The 18,430-nt window shown below is 45.5% G+C and overlaps 2 protein-coding genes across 3 annotated transcripts; both read right to left on the bottom strand.

Annotated features, from left to right (window-relative positions):
* Positions 1 to 5,528: 5,528 nt before the first annotated feature.
* On the bottom strand, positions 5,529 to 11,580 carry LOC109767917 (glycerol-3-phosphate dehydrogenase SDP6, mitochondrial). The gene is made up of 7 exons (XM_020326660.4): positions 11,104 to 11,580; positions 9,951 to 10,424; positions 9,046 to 9,377; positions 8,212 to 8,372; positions 7,578 to 7,836; positions 6,013 to 6,310; positions 5,529 to 5,938 (listed from the first exon to the last, which is right to left on the bottom strand). The coding sequence occupies exons 1-7, from the start codon at positions 11,468 to 11,470 to the stop codon at positions 5,931 to 5,933; spliced, it is 1,899 nt and encodes a 632-aa protein (XP_020182249.1). The 5' UTR covers positions 11,471 to 11,580; the 3' UTR covers positions 5,529 to 5,930.
* Positions 11,581 to 12,471: 891 nt separating this feature from the next.
* LOC109767915 (uncharacterized) lies at positions 12,472 to 18,336 on the bottom strand. Of its 2 annotated transcripts, none has more exons than XM_020326656.4 (11): positions 18,045 to 18,336; positions 17,508 to 17,700; positions 17,354 to 17,407; positions 16,583 to 16,689; positions 15,638 to 15,755; positions 15,480 to 15,554; positions 15,153 to 15,299; positions 14,451 to 14,505; positions 14,095 to 14,217; positions 13,686 to 13,897; positions 12,472 to 13,016 (listed from the first exon to the last, which is right to left on the bottom strand). In XM_020326656.4, exons 1-11 carry the CDS (start codon positions 18,146 to 18,148, stop codon positions 12,993 to 12,995), a joined length of 1,212 nt encoding a protein of 403 aa, XP_020182245.1. In that variant the 5' UTR covers positions 18,149 to 18,336; the 3' UTR covers positions 12,472 to 12,992. The 2 variants fall into 2 exon arrangements, with proteins under 2 accessions (XP_020182245.1, XP_045088463.1); XM_045232528.2 differs by having other exon boundaries at positions 17,354 to 17,401.
* Positions 18,337 to 18,430: the final 94 nt, after the last annotated feature.

Raw genomic sequence — 18,430 nt, 5'->3', positions numbered from 1 at the left:
CAAATTGCTCGGGGCAATCTCCACAACCTAATTGGAGACCCCGACGCTTGCCCGGAGCTTTACACCACAATGATTGAGCTCCGAACACCACCAACCGTCTAGGGCGCCCAAGCACCCAAGAGGAACAAGCTCAAGGGCACCAAGCACCCAAGAGTAATAAGCTTCTCAACTTGTAACTTCCACGTATCACCGTGGAGAACTCAAACCGATGCACCAAATGCAATGGCAAGGGCACACGGAGTGCCCAAGTCCTTCTCTCTCAAATCCCACCGAAGCAACTAATGCTAGGGAGGAAAATGAGAGGAAGAACAAGAAGGAGAACATCAAGAACTCCAAGATCTAGATCCAAGGGGTTCCCCTCACAAAGAGGAGAAAGTGATTGGTGGAAATGTGGATCTAGATCTCCTCTCTCTTTTCCCTCAAAAACTAGCAAGAGTCCATGGAGGGATTGAGAGTTAGCAAGCTCGAAGAAGGTCAACAATGGAGGAAGAACACGAGCTCAAAGGATAAGGTTCATTGGGGAAGAAGACCCCCTTTTATAGAAGGGGAAAAATCCAACCGTTATGTGCTCAGCCCGCACACGAGCGGTACTACCGCTCCACGAGCGGTACTACCGCTCTGGCGGAAGAAGCAGGGAAAAGGAGCAACCAAACATGAACCTTGGGGCGGTAGTACCGCTTATAAGCGGTACTACCGCGCACCCCAGCGGTACTACCGCTGGAGGAGCAGAACACGGGACCAAAAAATGCAGTAGCGGTACTACCACCCGACCGGAGCGGTACTACCGCTTACAGGCGGTACTACCGCCCATCGGGGCGGTACTACCGCTTATAGGCGGAACTGCCGTGCCTTACTGCCGTGCAACTACTGCAAAACTCGACACGAAAAATGCAAGACCCAAAATCGAGGCGGTACCAGCGCGGAACCGTAGCCGTACTACCGCTTATGGCCATAGGCGGTACTACCGCTTTGGACAGCGGTACTACCGCTTGGGGCGATAAGCGGTACTGCCGCTCTGGCCGCGGTACTACCGCAGGGAGAAAACCAGAACTGCCATAACTTCTTCATATGAGCTCCGAATTGAGCAAACTCAAGCTTGTTGGATTGAGAAAGACGAGTAGCATCAAAACAGTGACTGGTTATAGTAAGAAGAGGCAGGGGAGGTATGCCAAAAAATAGAGGAGTGAAACCTCCAACCGAGAAGAACCGGCATAACCTCCAACATCGAAAACATCATAGAAGATGCGAGTGAACTCCGTTTTCGATGAACTCGAGCTTGTCATCAAGATGACCATAAGCTCCAAAACTCACAAAGAGAAGAACCAAACAAGAACCAACAAAGATGATGCAAGGATGCAATGGTTTGAGCTCTCTATGAACGATACGATCAAGCTACTCATCGAGAGCCCCCCTTGATAGTACGGCAATCGATCCTATAACCCGGTCTCCCAACTACCATCATGAGACCGGTAAAATAGAAAACCTATCAAGAGCAAACCTTTGCCTTGCACATGGTCCACTTGAGCTAGATGATGACGATCTTGACTCCCTCAAGTTGGACTACCTTTCTTGGTTGTGTTGGCTCGATGAAGACTAGTTGATTGCTCCCCCATACTCCACTATGGGTGAGCCACTCTTCCGCACATCTTCACCAGTCCATTGTCACCACAATGGACGGCAAGCTTCAAGCATTTGATCTCGTCATGATGCTTCACTTGAACTTGCGCACCGCAACATCTTCACAAGTCCATTGTCGCCACAATGGACGGCAAGCTTCAAGCATTTGATCTCTTCATGATGCTTCACTTGAACTTGCACACCGCAACCTAACCCCACAAAGAACTCTCACGAAGATCATGGGTTAGTACACAAAGCGTAATCGACAATGCTTACCACACCATGGGACCGCTTGATCCCTCTCGGTACATCTTGTGCGCTTTGTGTGTTGATCAACTTGATTCACTCTTGACTTAGTCTTGATCAACCTTGACTCTTTCCAACTCTCTTCATTTGGATGATGTCTTGAAGGTAAACATGAATGATCACACAATCTTCTTCTTCAAGACATGCTTGCAATAAGTTCTACTCTCACATGACCAATCTTTGGATAATTCCTTAATAACACCTTGGTCACCACATAAACTCCTTGAAACCAACACATGGACTTCAAGAAATGCCTATGGACAAATCCTTCAAATATAACTCAAGGCAACCATTAGTCCATAGAGATTGTCATCAATTACCAAAACCAAACATGGGGGCACCGCATGTTCTTTCAGACCCGATAACAATGGGAGAGGTTGAAGCACTTGCCATTGTGTTGAACCTTGAGTGCCTCCAAAGCTTGAAATGCCTACAAAATGTTTGCATGCAAGCATATGGGCAAGTGATATGCAAATGAACACGCAAAGGATGATCTTGATGACACAAAAGAGGGCAGCTTGCTTGCTATCATACCATCTCTTGCATGCCGATGCCGCTCACGGGGCGGGCCTTGACGCTCTCATGGGTGGCGCAAAACTTGTTGCACTCTTGTTGGATCACTCTCCACCGCTTGAAAATGGAGACCCACCCGCGCATGCTCACAAATTGGTAAGGTGGAAACTTCTTGCGCTCATGAAACTCTCGGTGGACACGAGTCCAAAAGGTTGAATGCTTTTGCTCGGCGCCCGTCTTGGGGTCTTGTCCGATGTCGCGCCAACACTCGCAAAGAAGCTTGTCCTCGGCAGCTGTGTACGCCTTCGTGTGCTTGCTCTTGCGCTTCGGCTTAGGACCGGCGGCTTGGTTGGCGAGCTCGTCCTCGAACAAAGGCTCCACTTCGATGTCGCACTCGTCCTCTTCCTCTAGCCCGTAGTCGTCCGGGAACTCGTGGTCGAGGGGGAAGCCGTCCAGGTCGATGCCGACCTGATCACGCATGAAGGCCGCCTGATCGGGATCATAGCCAGCGGCCGGCGTGAACGCCCCACGGCCGTCCTGGCTTTGTGTCTCGTCGGGATCGTAGCCAGCGCCCGACGCACCACCCTCGAAGATGAGGTTCTGCATGTAGTCCTCGTCGACGGCGGACGACATTTCCTCGAACAGGTTAGAGCATCTCCAATAGATGGTCCAAAATTTGGCGGTCCAAAACCGGAGATGTAAAATTTGGACCGCCAAAAAGTGCGTTTTGGAGCTCCGAAAAAAGCTCAACTCCAACAGATGGTCCAAAAGAGCAACTCCAACAGATGGTCCAAAATGAAGATGTAAAATCGCCTTGATCGTCTTCTTCAACCTCGGGACGTCGGCCGCCTTCGTCAAATCCGTCGCCATCAAGCTCTCCCCGACCTCCCCGAGCGCGCCATCCTCCCCGTGATGAGCTCCTCTCCCAATCCCCCTATTTTCCCCCTTCAACGGGGCGGCGGCGGGGCCGGTCAGCGGTGGCAACGGGGCGGGCCAGCGAGCAGCGGCGGGCGGCGGAGGCGGGCGGAGGCCTAAGGACCCGACGAAGGCCTACATGGGCAGCCAGACCGCCGGAGGCGCCGAATCCCACCGCGATTGCCTCCCGATTCGGCGGCGCCCGGGCGGCTGCGAGACGGCTTCCGGCGAGGGAGGCGACGGGGGCGAGGCCGGCGGAGGGCGGCGCGGCGATTTGGGGCGGTGGCAGCGACGGCGGCGGGGATTTGGGCGGTGGCGGTGGCGGATTCCGGCCGACTGGTGTTCGGGCGGGCGGACAAGCGCGGCTGTGAAATGAAATGAAGTGGCGGTTGGGCGTTGGCGGGCAGTCGCCGAATTTGGACCAGATGCATCTCGTGATGTAATTTTGCACCGCGAGGTGTTGTATTTTACATCACGAGGAGGCCGCGGTCCAATTTTTTTTACATATGGACCGTCTGTTGGAGCAGCGTTTTTTGCCCCAGACGGTCCAAAAGTTAGGTATTGTTACATTTAGACCGTCTATTGGAGATGCTCTTACGGGCGTCTGGGAGCCCGCCGGCCGGTGTCTGCCGCGCGCGTTTCCTCGAGCCGCCGGATGACGAGCCACCGACCACTGGGGTGGCGTTGAGGTCGATGGGCGCGGGCGCGGGCGTGGAAGGCGCGACCACGCTCACGTCGGGCGAGCACTCCCCGGAGAGGCGGGAGGCCTGCGGGTAGACGTGGAAGCCGGGGATCGGGTTGCAAACCGACGCGCGGGGTGAGTCGGGCAGCACCATCCGAGGAAACGCCGACGAGCCGGTGCTGGCCGGGGCGACGGCGGCATGGACGAGGTTGTGCTGGCTAGGGTTTACCCCTAGCATGTAGAGCACCTCCCTCGTTGCGGCCGCGACGCGGGCATTGGTGAACTCCTGCTGCGCGGCGGCGACGGCGGCGGCCTGCGCGGCGGCCTCATCCCTCGCGTCTGCGGCGTGCCTCCGGTCCTTCCTCTTGGCCGACTCCCTTGCCCGTTGTTCGGGCGTCAGCGGTTTCTTCGGCTTGGTCGCGGCGGCGGTCTTGCGTGGGGCACGAGGCTTCTTCAGCTTGGTCGCGGCGGCGCCGGACGAGGCGAGGGAGGCGAAGCCGCCGGCGGCGTCGAGGTCGATGGCGTCGTCCATGGCTGGTTGGGGCGGGAGCGCGCGCGGGAGTGTTTTGGGGGGGGGGGGGCGGGGGAATGGCGGTGGCTCTGACCGACAGGCGGGCCCGGGGGAGGAGTAGGCGCGCGCGCGTCCGTCTCGTGTCCGCGCCGACGCAAATCCGGCTCAAAATTGGGCCAGGAATGGGTCGCCCGCGGACGAAAAACGGACGGGCGTCCTTTTGGTTAGGCGCGTTGGGCCGCCACTTTTATCCGCGCCGACCCAAACGGACGCGGGCGGATAAAATGGGTCACCCCATTGGAGTTGCTCTAAAACATCTTATATTTCTTATATTTCTAATAGAGGGAGTAATATATATTGAGCTTCTGGAAATAAAATGTACTCCCCCGTCCCATAATGTAAGACGTTTTTTTGATACTACATTAGTATCAAAAAAGCATCTTGGACGGAGGGAGTAGTTCTTCATGTCAAAGAACGGGTACTTTTGGATCACGGTAACTATAATTGTAAAAGTAAGAAAATGAAAGAGGACGCTAAAACAATTAGCAGGCAAAATCACAAAGTCAATACCAGCTCGTAACAAAATGCCAGGAACGCCAAAGACTATGGTCCATCCACTTAGGAAGAACTGTAATGGCGATTAAAAATACCTAGGCTAGACCAAAATGTACGTCCAAAATCCGCAGCCCAATAGGTTTATTGGTACTTTTCGTACCCGAGGGCAATCCTCCATTATGGCCTGCTTGGGAACTCTTTTCAGAGAGTATTTATTTTGTGTGGCACAATAGATAAAATACGATTTTTTTTTACTGAAAAGTAGAATCAGTAAGTCCTCAAATTATCAGAAATCTTGAAATGAGGAACATCAGGTCTTGTATCCACCCATCAAATTCAGACGAAAAAAAGACTTCAAGCCGCTAACATGTTTTGTTCAATGAAAACATATAAAAATAATTTGAAGATTGCCAGCATATCGAAGGTCAATAAGGAATTTCAAGGTTAGGCATTTCTTGATTAGAGAAAGAAGTTGCATAAGATGGCCGAAAATCTGGTTAACAAAATTAAAATGAAAACAGTTCCGAAAAGGCGAAGAAATAAGATGATTAAACATGGTTTCCATGCCGGTTTTCCAGAGACCCCAATCCACCTTATTTAGCCCAGCTAATTTCCCATATATATCCAACTATGACATGGTGATGATCTTATTTCACTACAAATCTGGCACGTAACCACAGGGCAGACAGGGAAAACAAAAGGATAATCAGGAACCAGAACACATTCATCGAATAATTTCTGTACTGGAGCCTGCTTTCTTGAAGTTCAATCACATAACTGGTTTGCGCAATTGTACAACCCCACGCTTATTCACAGTAGTTATGTTTTCAGTCATTGCCCTACAAAGAAACAAACATCAAATTTCAAGCTCAATCGGATGTATGAAAGGGGAACGTGTTAAAAAGAAACTCACCGTTATGTTTCCCATCTCTAAACTGTGCATTCTTCGATGACTTGAAGGTTTCCAAGAATTCTATACCCTTCTGCTGTTCAAGTTTCCGCCTTGCCTTGTCCCACTTGTGCTCCGAAGCTAAGATCTCAATGATCCGGGGTAATGCCCTCCCTGCAGCATCTGTGTCAAGAAAGGCAAGCCGACATCTCCTTGCAACAAAGTCAACCGCAGACTCGCAGTACTCGTGGCGAGCACAATATGCTACCTCAGCTTCTAAGAATGGGTATCCGTGAGCAAGTCGCTTTCCCAAGCCTTCATTCTAGAAAATGAAGCCATTAACAGATAATGAGGATTTGGTATGGTAACCACAGATTTATGGTAGAATAAAACAAGCCTGGGTTGCAGTTGCATTATGATGAATTGTGTATACACTCGTATGATGGGCTATTGAGCTGTATGAGAGCATGAGTGCACTATTGCTGATTCCGCAAAGTTACATTGCATAGTTGAAGACCGCAACTATATATTCATTCATGCTGAATAGGTGATATCCATTGAGGCTAGCTATGCAATCCCAGATAGTCAATAATCAGCACAAGAAATGTGCACATGGGCAGCTCATATGAAAGAGAACCAAGTGTAATATGTACAAAATCAAAAAATAAAATTTCATATAAAACAAGGGGAAGTGTCTTTAGAAGTGTAAGAGATGCACTGATACAAACAAATCAAATAGCATTAACAATTATAGGTTATCAGTACAATTTCAATGGAAATACTGAACTAGTTCAGAAATTTAGAGTCAAAACAGAAATTTATTTGCCATCATTAATCCTGAACATTCAAATTAAGCCTCGTCAACTATGATGCATTCACTATTTATTTAAGGGAAAGACTAAGTGCATTTTCCAAAGAACACATAAGCAAATCAACTATTTTAACATCTCATTGTCATCCTTCTGCTGTCCATGGAAGAAAAAAGTGAAGAAGCAGAGGAAGATACAGCACATTCATTGCATGCAAAGAATTGCATGGCTGCTCAGGGAACCAACGAGTTGGAGAGCATCAAGTGTGTGTGTGTATAAAATGGTGTGTCAGCTAGGGCGTTGTGGGAGCGGGTCTTTAAATGTCTGGTGATTAAAAATCAAAAACTGAGACGAAATTTCTCCTTCACATCTTCTTCCTTGAACATTCATTACTCACTGAACTGGGCCTCATGTCAGTGTGACATCCTACCAGATTGATGCCAACTACAAGACGTTAACCAGTTCATAAGCTGAGACCTCACTATGCTTCAATGAATATTCGACTTTGTAAATTTTTAATGTGGTAATGGTGTGCAGATATCTCATGCATCTGCGTGATGCAATGGTCAACATAGGAAAAAACCAAACAGATAGCCATATTGTGCATTATTATATTTAGCTTATGTTCCTGAATAATCTAATTTGAAGTAAAAAAAATTACTTCCCAGTAGGTGCTCATCTTTGAGGCTTGAATTAGAAAAGGCAAAATCGAACTTCTCTTTCCTTCTTGCTAAACCATAGATTGCGTATGTAAGTTGCTATAGTCGAGGGATCACAAACCTGGGCAATTGCAGCCACTCTTTCAGCCAAAGTTCCATATGCATGTGACAGATGTTTTGATACAGCACTGTCCATTGCGCCTGGAATAACTTTGCCACCATATGTCTTCTTCATTCGCTTATAATTCTGAGCAAGCACAGTAAAAGAAGCAGGATCCCATCCATATGCCCCAACTATATGCAAATGATCAGTCACACAGCCATTTGCTGGCTTCAAATTCCCTGACCGTATTGCTGCATTAACAGCATCTTCAGCCATGCTGAATAAACAAGCTCATTAGAAATTTAGAATACAGCAGAGGAACCAAAACATATGCTGTACATGCATGCTAGTGCACCCATATAGCCTACCATCCCATCCTAGTATTAGCAGACAACCAATGCATTAAGTCCCGAGCCCCGACTAAAAATACATGAACTACTAATGCAATAAATGATGGTCCAATTAATTTCTCACAATAATGATTAAACCAATGTACTACATACATCATCATCATGATATGCATTGCACGGGATAAACAACTATCAACATATGAATTATAGTAAACCAGGCAAAAACTTGAGTGAGCCAAACAAGCTTAATTTAATTTATCATGTGTACACAGAGCAAAATTAGCTACCGTGGAATCCTTTACCTTCTATACGTTGTCCATTTTCCACCTGTGATTGTTATTAGCCCTGGGTAGTCTTCAAATACAACATGATCTCTAGAAATACTTTCCGTGTTCTTTGCTGATGGATCCATGGCCAATGGGCGAATACCACTCCATGCAGAAAGAACATCCGAACGCCTCACCTAATATGACAATGAAATTATATCCCCTTCTCTCTTACTTGGTTGGAAATTCCACACAATGAAAAATATGAAAATACAACAAAAACAAATATACAAAAAGGACTAATGGTAGGCACATGGCTAGTACTCCCTCTGTATCAAAATATAAGACGCTTTTTGTTACAAAGGGTGTATCAAAAAAGGTCTTATTTCGATACAGAGGGAGTATTACAATACAAAAGAAAATCGTGAATGCATAGCAATGAATCAATGATCGAAGTAGTGCAGAGCGAAATAACCCAATTACAAACACTTTGGAATTTATTGAGTTTTAGCAATGCATGATTTCAGTACTGAAAATTGGGTAGGCATTGCTTAAATGAATCGTTTTATTGCTGGAAGATAGATATAGAACTTTGAATGCGCCACAGAACCCTAGACCTGTGCAGTTTTTCATAGCTCGTGAATTGACAAATTAACTTTTCCTCAAGAAATATATAACATTCCAGAGTTAACCAGTGCATTCTAAGTTTCTAACAAAGGGAGCAGACTCTAGATTGATTATCATGTATAAGGTCTAGCATGAGCATGTCACCCGCATACTCAAGCATAGAACCCAGCAGGCGTAAAGTGGAGCTTCGAGTGATGGAAAAACAACTTTTAATAAAGGTTACACCTATGCTAGTACACGAACCTGAACATTAAGATAATCACATATTGCATCCAATATGAACTGTATTTCATCTTCATGTGGTTCAGGAAGCATTGTTATTGCTGTACTAGAATCAGTTGTCCCAGCAACCGTCCTTCCCAACCATGGCAGCATGAATACAACTCTACCATCTTTGGTCTTGGGGACAATTAAACCCATCCCTTCAGGTGAATAATAATCAGGAAGTACAATGTGCACCCCACTGCTCGGAGCGATCATGGGTACTACGTCATTGTTAGCCATCTTCCTTACAGAATCACAGAATGCTCCTGATGCATTAACAACCACCTTTGCAAATGCATCGAATTCCTTGCCTGACAAACAAAGCCAGTAGTTAAGTAACTACGTAAGATGACTGCAAACCTATCTAGATGAGCACAAAAATCCCAGATGATAATGCCACATTACAGAAAGTACTGTCAAGTAAAAAATACAAAGATATAATCCAATAGCACAGTATGCTGTTTCCCTTATACAGGCTTAACAGATTACTTGTTGACTTGTATACCACAAGTTAACTACAGTTTTACGGTAGAGCACAAGAAGGTTCTATCAGTGCAACTACCACTATTTGAGCGTTGAGACTAGAAACTACTACTCCCTCCGTAAAGAAATGTAAGAGCGTTTAGATCACTACTTTAGTGATCTAAACGCTCTTATATTTCCTTATGGAGGGAGTACATCATTTGATAATTAAAATGTATTCACATTCTCATGGTCTACATGCTTAAGATATCTAGATGCACTTGAAACTAGAAAAAGTCCACCAGTAAATCCATGTTTAATGAGAAGACGCACCAGACAATAAAATAAGATAACCCGAGTCATACTTTAAAGTGATTATATCCTTAATATAGTGCAAAGAGAAAAGACATACTTTATTCTACCTGATAGCGTGTCACGGATGCGTGCACCAATGACCCTCTCTCCTGATTCATCCTTAATGAGGGAGACCACTTCAGCATAATTCAGAACAGCTGCACCAACAACTGCAGATGTGCATGCCAACCCCACATTCAAACGAGAGTCGTTCATTTGACCATCATAGTAAACCACGGTTCCTCGTAGGCTACGGTCACCATCATTCCTTGCAAGGGTCGGGAAAAGTGCAACTGATTCTTCTACAGAATAATACCGTGATAAATGTAGCAGCCTTTTGCCAGCGACAATATCATAGAACTTCAAACCAAACCAGTAGTATACAACCTCAAACCAGTTAAAACAAGGAGTCATGCATGGCAAAGCATGACATAAATGGGGAGCATTCTCAATAACTTGCTTGCGCTCCTTAAGAGCATGAAAAACCAGTTTAAGCTGCCCATAATCAAGATTGAACACTGCCTTCTCCAAGTAACGCACACCTGTACAAATGAATTCAATGCAAAAAAAATGATGAACAATGGAAAATTGCATGCCTGTACTAATCACTAAATCATGCTATGGCCTATGGACCCATTTATGCTCGAGTTCACAGATTTAATATGGACACATTCAAAGATTTAAAAATAGATACTTATCAATGTTGCATAAACATGAATGCATGTCTAAGGAGAAGAAAGACAACTTCGCCATACTAAACAACAACAAAAACGTACTTCAAAAAAAGCCTGGTTTAAGAAGTATACTTTCTTTAGAATCAATCACAGTGCACAAAGCACGGAATTGGTACAGCTGAAATTTCATACGAGTGACCACCAAATTTACGGTGCTAGTAACAACAAATGTAGCATTTCATTATCCCAGTAGGCGGAAGGGGATAATTAAGAAACTGGTCACTGCCAGTATATAAAATCGTCAAGCCCTGACCCACACTCTCGTTCCCATTGAATCAGTCTCACTAGCTTAATAAGATGGGAGTGACCACTGGCCTGGACCACCAAATCTAGTCGGCCAAGGACTTCTCGAGAAGATTCAGCGTTAACGCTCCGTGAGGACGGAATGCAGGAGGGCTAAATTAAAACTGCAAACGAGGAGGATCTACGCGCAAAAGGGGGGATGAATCTCCGGAGGGGCCCTAGGGTTGGGGGGGAGAGCACGCACCGCCGTGGATGAGCTTGGTGGATCGGGAGGAGGTGCCGGAGGAGAAGTCCTCGCGCTCGACGAGGCCGACGCGGAGGCCGCGGGTGGCGGCGTCGAGCGCGACGCCGCAGCCGGTGGCACCGCCGCCGACCACCAGCACGTCGAGCGGCTCCGCGGCCGTGGACCCGGCCAGCGCCGCCTGCTGCGCGGCGCGCGGGGGCGGGCCGCCCCCCGAGCCGGCCCGCGACACGAGCTGCCGCGCGGACTCGAGGGCCGCGGGGGACGGGTCCGAGGCGGACGCCGGCGACGGCCAGGCGGCCGCGGCCGCGGCCAGCGCGGAGGTGGCGGCCAGGGCCGTGCCGGCGCCGCGGAGGCGCCACGCGGCCATGGTGCGGCGTGCGGGCGCGTGGGATCGCGGCTCGGGGTCGCGGGGTCGCACCGTCACGCGGGGCGGGCGGCTGCCGGGGAGAAAGTGGCCTCAGTATATTCGGTGGAGCCGTGATTTTGGTTTCCTTTCCCACTTTTCAGGGGTCGCACGGGCGCGCGGTGGAAGGATTTTTACACGATTTTTGGAGGATTCAGATTCTCAGCGATTTTCTTTTTCTATGTACTCCCTCCGGTCACAAATACAATATGTTTTGAATATTCTAATATAGACTACGACATACTGAAAACGTGTGAACAAATTCAGGAAAATGCGCTCATATACATCCTAATCAAAAAAGTTGGAACATCTTATACTAGTGAACAGAAAGCAAAAATTCAATTCGGCTCACAGGAGCACGCGAAAAATGCTTTTTAAAATATATTTTTTTTTAAAAATAGATATGTTCATAGACACATTCAAATGCTACCTGCAATTTTTTAGGTGAAAAGCTCAAGCATTTTGGCTTGCACAAAGAAAATCAAGAAAATGCTCTCCCCGTTTTTATTTACTCTGCATATTAGATTTGACTCAAGTCAAACTTCATAAAGTTTGAACAAGTTTATAGAAAACAATATAGACATTTACCATAACAAATGTATATGATGTGAAAGTACATGAATCTAATGATATTGATTTATTATTGTATATGCTAATATCTTTGTTTATAAACTTTGTTAAAGTTTGCAAAGCATGACTTTGATCGAAGGTAATACGCGGACTAAATAAAAATGGGGAAAACGGAGAGAGTAGATGGATTTTGCTAAAGCATCGGCGTGCTTGTTCGTAAAGGGCACCACTATGCCATTTCGGGAAAAAAGGGGCACCACTATCATAGACGCAAGCATTTTAGAAAAATCGGTCTATTTTATTAAACACACTGCAGTGTGCATCGTCTGCTCTATGTACAACCTTGTCGTACTATATTGGCTCTCATAATAAAAAATTAGCACAATTTTGTCCAGTTTTCACTGAAAAATTAAGTTCAGCATAAAAAGAGTTTGAGCTAAAAAGGAGCAAAGGGTCAGCTTCCCTGTTCCTGTCAGGCTGTCACCACAAGTCCGAGCAAATGCCGGCACGTCTTCTCCACCCTACAGGCCACAGAGACCGTGCAGCAGACTTGCTCGCTCGACGGCGCATCTAACATAATAATTGAAACAACAACGGAATAAACACTGGATATTTTCCCACAGAAAGAGAAGCACTGAATATTTACATGCCCTAGTCATCTACGTACTAGTCTGCAGCAGAGAGACACGCTCAAACACTACCAAGTTTTGATCTAACAAAGCACACAACGCACGTCACATCCCAGTTTCTTGCGTAGCTCCATCTTTCCTCGCACGCCATTTACCGAACTCTACGACACATCCAGCCACAAACTTCTGCGCAATCTCGACAGCGGTGGAGATTGTGCGGAAGTTTCCTGGTTACATGTGTAGAAATTCCATGAACAAACCCTTCACGTCGCGGTGGAATTGCAGCCTCAGAAGTCCAGTGGTGGAGTTTCCTGGTACATTGGCAGAATATATGTCAATACTATCGTCGGAGCTGAACGAATCAGAGACCTGAACACCAAGTAAGAAATAAAATAGACCTGATAAATTACACCAAATATGAGGAGAACCTAATCTAGTTGTATTTCAATCAGCCGCCAATAAAATATACTCCCTCCGTCCGGAAATACTTGTCATCAAAATGAATAAAAAGGGATGCATCTAGATGTATTTTAGTTCAATACACCCCTTTTTGCCCATTTTGATGACAAGTTTTTTCGGACGGAGGGAGTATGTTTGAAGGCAGTAAATAATCATCTGCACAATCTTAATCACATCGAAAATATGACCAGGTTCTGTGATACAAGTAAAATATACTCCCTCCATACCTAAATATTTGTCTTTTTAGAGATTTCAAATGGACTACCACATACGGATGTATATAGACATATTTTAGAGTGTAGATTCACTCATTTTGCTCCGTATGTAGTCACTTGTTGAAATCTCTAGAAAGACAAATATTTAGGAACAGAGGGAGTAATATAGAAAAGTAAATGAGCAAAAATCTCACTCAGTTATGGCATACTGTGATATGACCAAAGTGAGAGGGGGGCCGGGTAGTTTCCAACAATTTGAAACAACATAGTTTGGACATCACCAGGAGCAACAGTGAAGACCCTTACCTTGTGCAGTAAGTCGTGAGCAATGAAGTCCCAAGGAAGAGATACTGACATCAAACAACACTTGAGAGGAAGAAGCTTATCATCCGATCGTTTGTTGGCAGATGCAGCCTCGAAGGCCTGCTCTGCTAACTTTGATGCAGCAGAAGCCGCCTTGCGAACAAGAACCCGGAAGTTATCTCCTGCATCTTTCTTCGGTCTCTCACGGCTCTGATCTAATTAAGAAAAAAAAAAGTCCATTTCAGTTTGACAAGTCAACAACTTGCAGTAGAGCTACAGCAAAACAGAAAATGCATGGGCATATTTGAGGGTTGTGTATAAAGTTTGTTATTGGTCAAAACGAAGCGAATTGTAAACTAGATTGCACCAATAAGTGGTACGGCTTGCAGAGAATAGACAGATCATAGAAAACCTGCAATCCCAGAAACAGCAACTTCAACTTCCCCACGTCCTTCAGGGCCCCTCATGAAAAGTTTATCGAGTTTAGTATTGTCCTGCCCAAGTGAGAGGAAGCTCCCGAATTTGGATCTGCCAGCTGATAACATTAGGAGAAGTATACGTTAGAAAACAATAAAATCTATCAAAATCTCAAACAGGACATCTCCTATCTAGGCTGAGTATAGTGTCCAGCAGTTAGAAGTAGTATTACTGAAGACTGAATCATGCTTAGTTGCTGAGAACAAAATACTTGCAGAAAACAATACTTGATAATAGGACCACAAGCACAATAGCTTCCCTGTAAATAAAGTAAATGAATGAAAGACTAACCATCATAAGCTTCCCGGACATTTTGATAGCTGACATAGCCTGAGAAAAGAGTTCTCTGCAATAGAAATCATAGTTAGGTCCACATAACCAAATCAACGTGAAATCCAGGATTCCTTTTGAGAAGGATGAGGAGTGCACTAGTATGGTTTGGATGTTAAGTGTAAAATGAATTTTGGAGAGTTACATCACATAGTAATATGGATTTCTTCCTAAAGGGACAGGTGTTACTAGCAAATACTGCATACAGTCAGAAATATCTCCCAGAACAGATAGCTTCTGAAGTATAACTAGGTTTTAAGCAGCAGGAATACGGGCATGCAGAGAGTAATTTAAACATAGGTCAATAAAACAAAAGAGAATAGGGAGCAGAGAGCTATATGTTTGGAGTACTTATAAGCAGCCCTTCGCCTTACTGTGGGCCAGATCCCACTGAAGGTGCAGGTTAGAACAAAACAGAGGAGAGAAGAGAGAAGGGTTGGCTGGGAAAGCTGCTTCACACGACAGAGCACAGACAACTGTACAGTTCAGGGATGGATTTCATAAAATAGTTGAACAATTAGAGAAGATGTCTGGTCGACCCCCTGAACAATACACACCTCCATAGTTCAGGGGGTTGTCCACACATCTTCTCTACCAACATTATCTTATGTAATGAATCTAAAAAAGGTTACAAAGAAACCTTCATTTAGGAAGAGAGTGAACCTTTGGTGGGTTCTCTCCACTGCTCCCAGAGTTGATCCCAGATTGTATATTTGAACCGACATTGCTTGATTCGCTTTCTTCAGGAAATGCTGCCCCATCATGCGCATTGAGAATCACACAATAGCAGTGTTCTGGGTCTGACAAAACCTGCTCAAATTTACAAGATCACTTTACTCTTTATGGTTAACTTAGAAAGTATATGGTCAAAGCCATCTGAAGGAAAACCATGGAACATCAGTGATAAAACCGCAGGCATCTACAATATTTGCAAAGTATTGCCAGAACACAATGTTATGTAATTTTTGGGAGAAGTAAATCAGAACTCACCACAGCATCAAAAGGATCATCGAAGTCATCAACTGAGAAATAAATGTTCGGATATGCAGGTACTGTCTCTACAGCCTATTAAAGGGATGTGAGTTACGACAGATTATTTATATTGAAAGGCAGTCTCTCTGAAAAGATGATGCCAGAAAAAAATTTACCTTTCTTTGATCAAGGCGGAAATTTACACGGCTAGGGGATGCATATACAGTTTTTGAAACCTTGTAAATTGGAGGCAACCGCTTGCTTTTGTCTGCACGATTGCGAAGATTGCTGATACTGTGGAAGTAGATTAGAAGAAGCACATAACCAACCATTAAATATTACTGAGGGGAGTTATGAAAAAAAAGGTTTTGTTGTGCATGACAATTGATACTACTGGCACTCTAAGATTTGTGAGTCCCTTAACATTCCAGGGCAAACTCAAGCTGAAAGATAAATTTGTGGTCACAAATTGTTCAGCCAGCTAATGAAAAAAGTATGATTGTACCAACAACCCAGACCCGTTTCGCAACATTTAGTTGAAACAGAGAATGCTGTTTCAATACGGAATTAGATGACATGACAATCATTATTTGCCAACCGTCTCAGATTTTGATAAAGGGTGAGAAACTATGAACCAAAAATCTGGGGAGTTCTTTAACTGACTATAGCTAACAGACCAAAAGTGTTGTATTAATATAAGGATTTACTTCATTTAGCACCCCGTTGCCATTGGCGATCTGCCAAGACGCGATGAAGATAGTAAACACGAAGGCTTGGAGAAGAAGAGGAATAACTGAGAGTAGGAGGCTAATTGGTAGATTTCTCTCAATTTGTTCAGCTTAACCATTCTCTGGGTACAGACTGGCTTATATAGCCTACAGCTCAACACAAGGCCACATCGATGCTGAACACACACACACTCTGCACCACCGTTATTACACCTCTTCTATACGGTGGCACCTCCTGAATATATGTCTCAACTCCAGTGTCTCGCACACCAGCCATAACACCTCAATAGATCACCCAAAAAGGTTTGCAGTTGTTCTTATGCATAGTTATAGCTAATTGTTCAGAGCATACAAAGCTTGTAAGATCTTAGCAGAAGTGCCACAGAAACATACCTGCACAATGCCACTGTGACAGTATATGATGTGTGAGCGACTAAATTCAAATAGAAGGAACGTTCCCAATCAACCTCAGTTGAATTAGCATTGATGAGTTTTTCAAGCTGGCAATTGCAAAAAAGGAGCATATTTAGCCCAGTAATTCAAGAGAAAGTAATTGTTCCCATCATGGGTTCTCCAACTAACACTATGTTATGTTAACTAGATAAGACATAAAAGAACACCGATAAGGATTTCCCATTGTCACTAGTTTTAAAAATTACACCTCCCAAATATGAAAATTACTGTATTGAGTGTTCATCTGTTCATGCATACAAAGTTATAAATGGTAAGGGATCTAACATTGTCGTCATGCAACTCACAGATAAAATTTTCCAGTACTGTATGTTCATTACAGTTATACATATGAAAATTGCGTAGCATGTACCCAAAAAAGGCTCCTTCGGCAATTAAGGACAACAAATTAGAATAAATTTTCTATATATATATATGGTTAATGAAATAAAACAATGGGAACATTTTCCCTTACTTAAAAAAGCAGTTTATTTTAACAATAACTACAAAAACTGTTAGCTGAACTGAATACAGAGCATACTTGTTATGGTTGCAACTAAATTAACTCAACAGTAGAGAACATACAAATAAAAAAAAAGTGAAGAAAGAATGAATAAATTTTATAAAATTTTCTTGAATCTACACTACCAAGGAAGCCTAAAGAATTGGCCAAAAAAATCTTTAGTAAAGTGGATTTAGTGTAGCTTCATTTACCGTAGGAGCCCATCTGCGTACGAAAAAGGGAGGCAGATCTTCCATTTTCTGCATCTACAGCCAGCAGCAACAAACGGTGAGATATGCATATTGCACAGGGCAACATCGTACCAGCCTAACATAAGGGGAAAATCAGCAGGCCTACAGAAGGTACCGTGCTGTTGACAAAGAAGACGAGGTCGTCCTCCTCCCTGCTCCTCGACACCCTACCACGCACGAAGAAAAGATCAAGCATCTCATGCCAGAATTTATCATCCATCTCCACGTCCGACGGATCGTCCTCGGCCTCGACGACGGTCCACCCGATCAGATGTGAATGCTTCTTCACCATGCTGAGCAATTCGGCCCTGAAAACAGAAACATGTGCAAGGCAGCAGATCATATATTCTGCAAAACATGCACATGGTATAATACTTTTACCAAGGTGATGCCCACAGAAAACTGGATCATCCATTTGCACTGCAAAACAGCAACGATGTTCGAGAAGGCGACTACCGAAGTACGTACAGGCAGTCAGCACAGCTACGCTGAGGCCAAATTGGAAGCAGTAACTCTTAATTTGTCAACTCTGGCTAGTCGTGGGCGGTTGCGCCGATCGGAATTTTGGCTTCTACTATGATCGAATTGTGCATGCTGACTCTACAAGCCGGAAAGGGGAGAACAGAGGGAGAGATGGGGAGAAGGCGCATACCTGGAGGGCGACCCCTGGCCGTCGCCGCCGCTTAAGTCAGTGGGCGATCTCTCGACGGGGACCTCCCCGGACGGCGAGGGGGAGGTGGAAGGCGGGGCCGCCATCGCGACGGGGGGGGGGAAGGGGATCAGGAGGGGACGCGCGTGGGAAGCAACCGCCAATTCCCCGGCCGGATATTCTTACCCCGAGAACCACGCACGCGGCTCGGGAAGCAGGAGAAGGACCCGATGCCCGGCAGCGGAGGAGACTCAACTGGTGGGAGGGGAGCGGAGCAGGGGAGGAAGGGAGACGGGCGAGCGGATCTCCGGCGCCGGTCGCCAACACGTGGCCCGCCAGGCGCGAAGACGTGGCGCGTCGCACCTGCCAGCGCACCCGAACCCGACGGA

The sequence above is a fragment of the Aegilops tauschii genome, chromosome 2, assembly GCF_002575655.3.
Source record: "Aegilops tauschii subsp. strangulata cultivar AL8/78 chromosome 2, Aet v6.0, whole genome shotgun sequence".
Taxonomy (NCBI): domain Eukaryota; kingdom Viridiplantae; phylum Streptophyta; class Magnoliopsida; order Poales; family Poaceae; genus Aegilops; species Aegilops tauschii.
The sequence above is the reverse complement of the archived record's forward strand: the minus strand, read 5'-3'. Positions and strand labels throughout refer to the sequence as shown.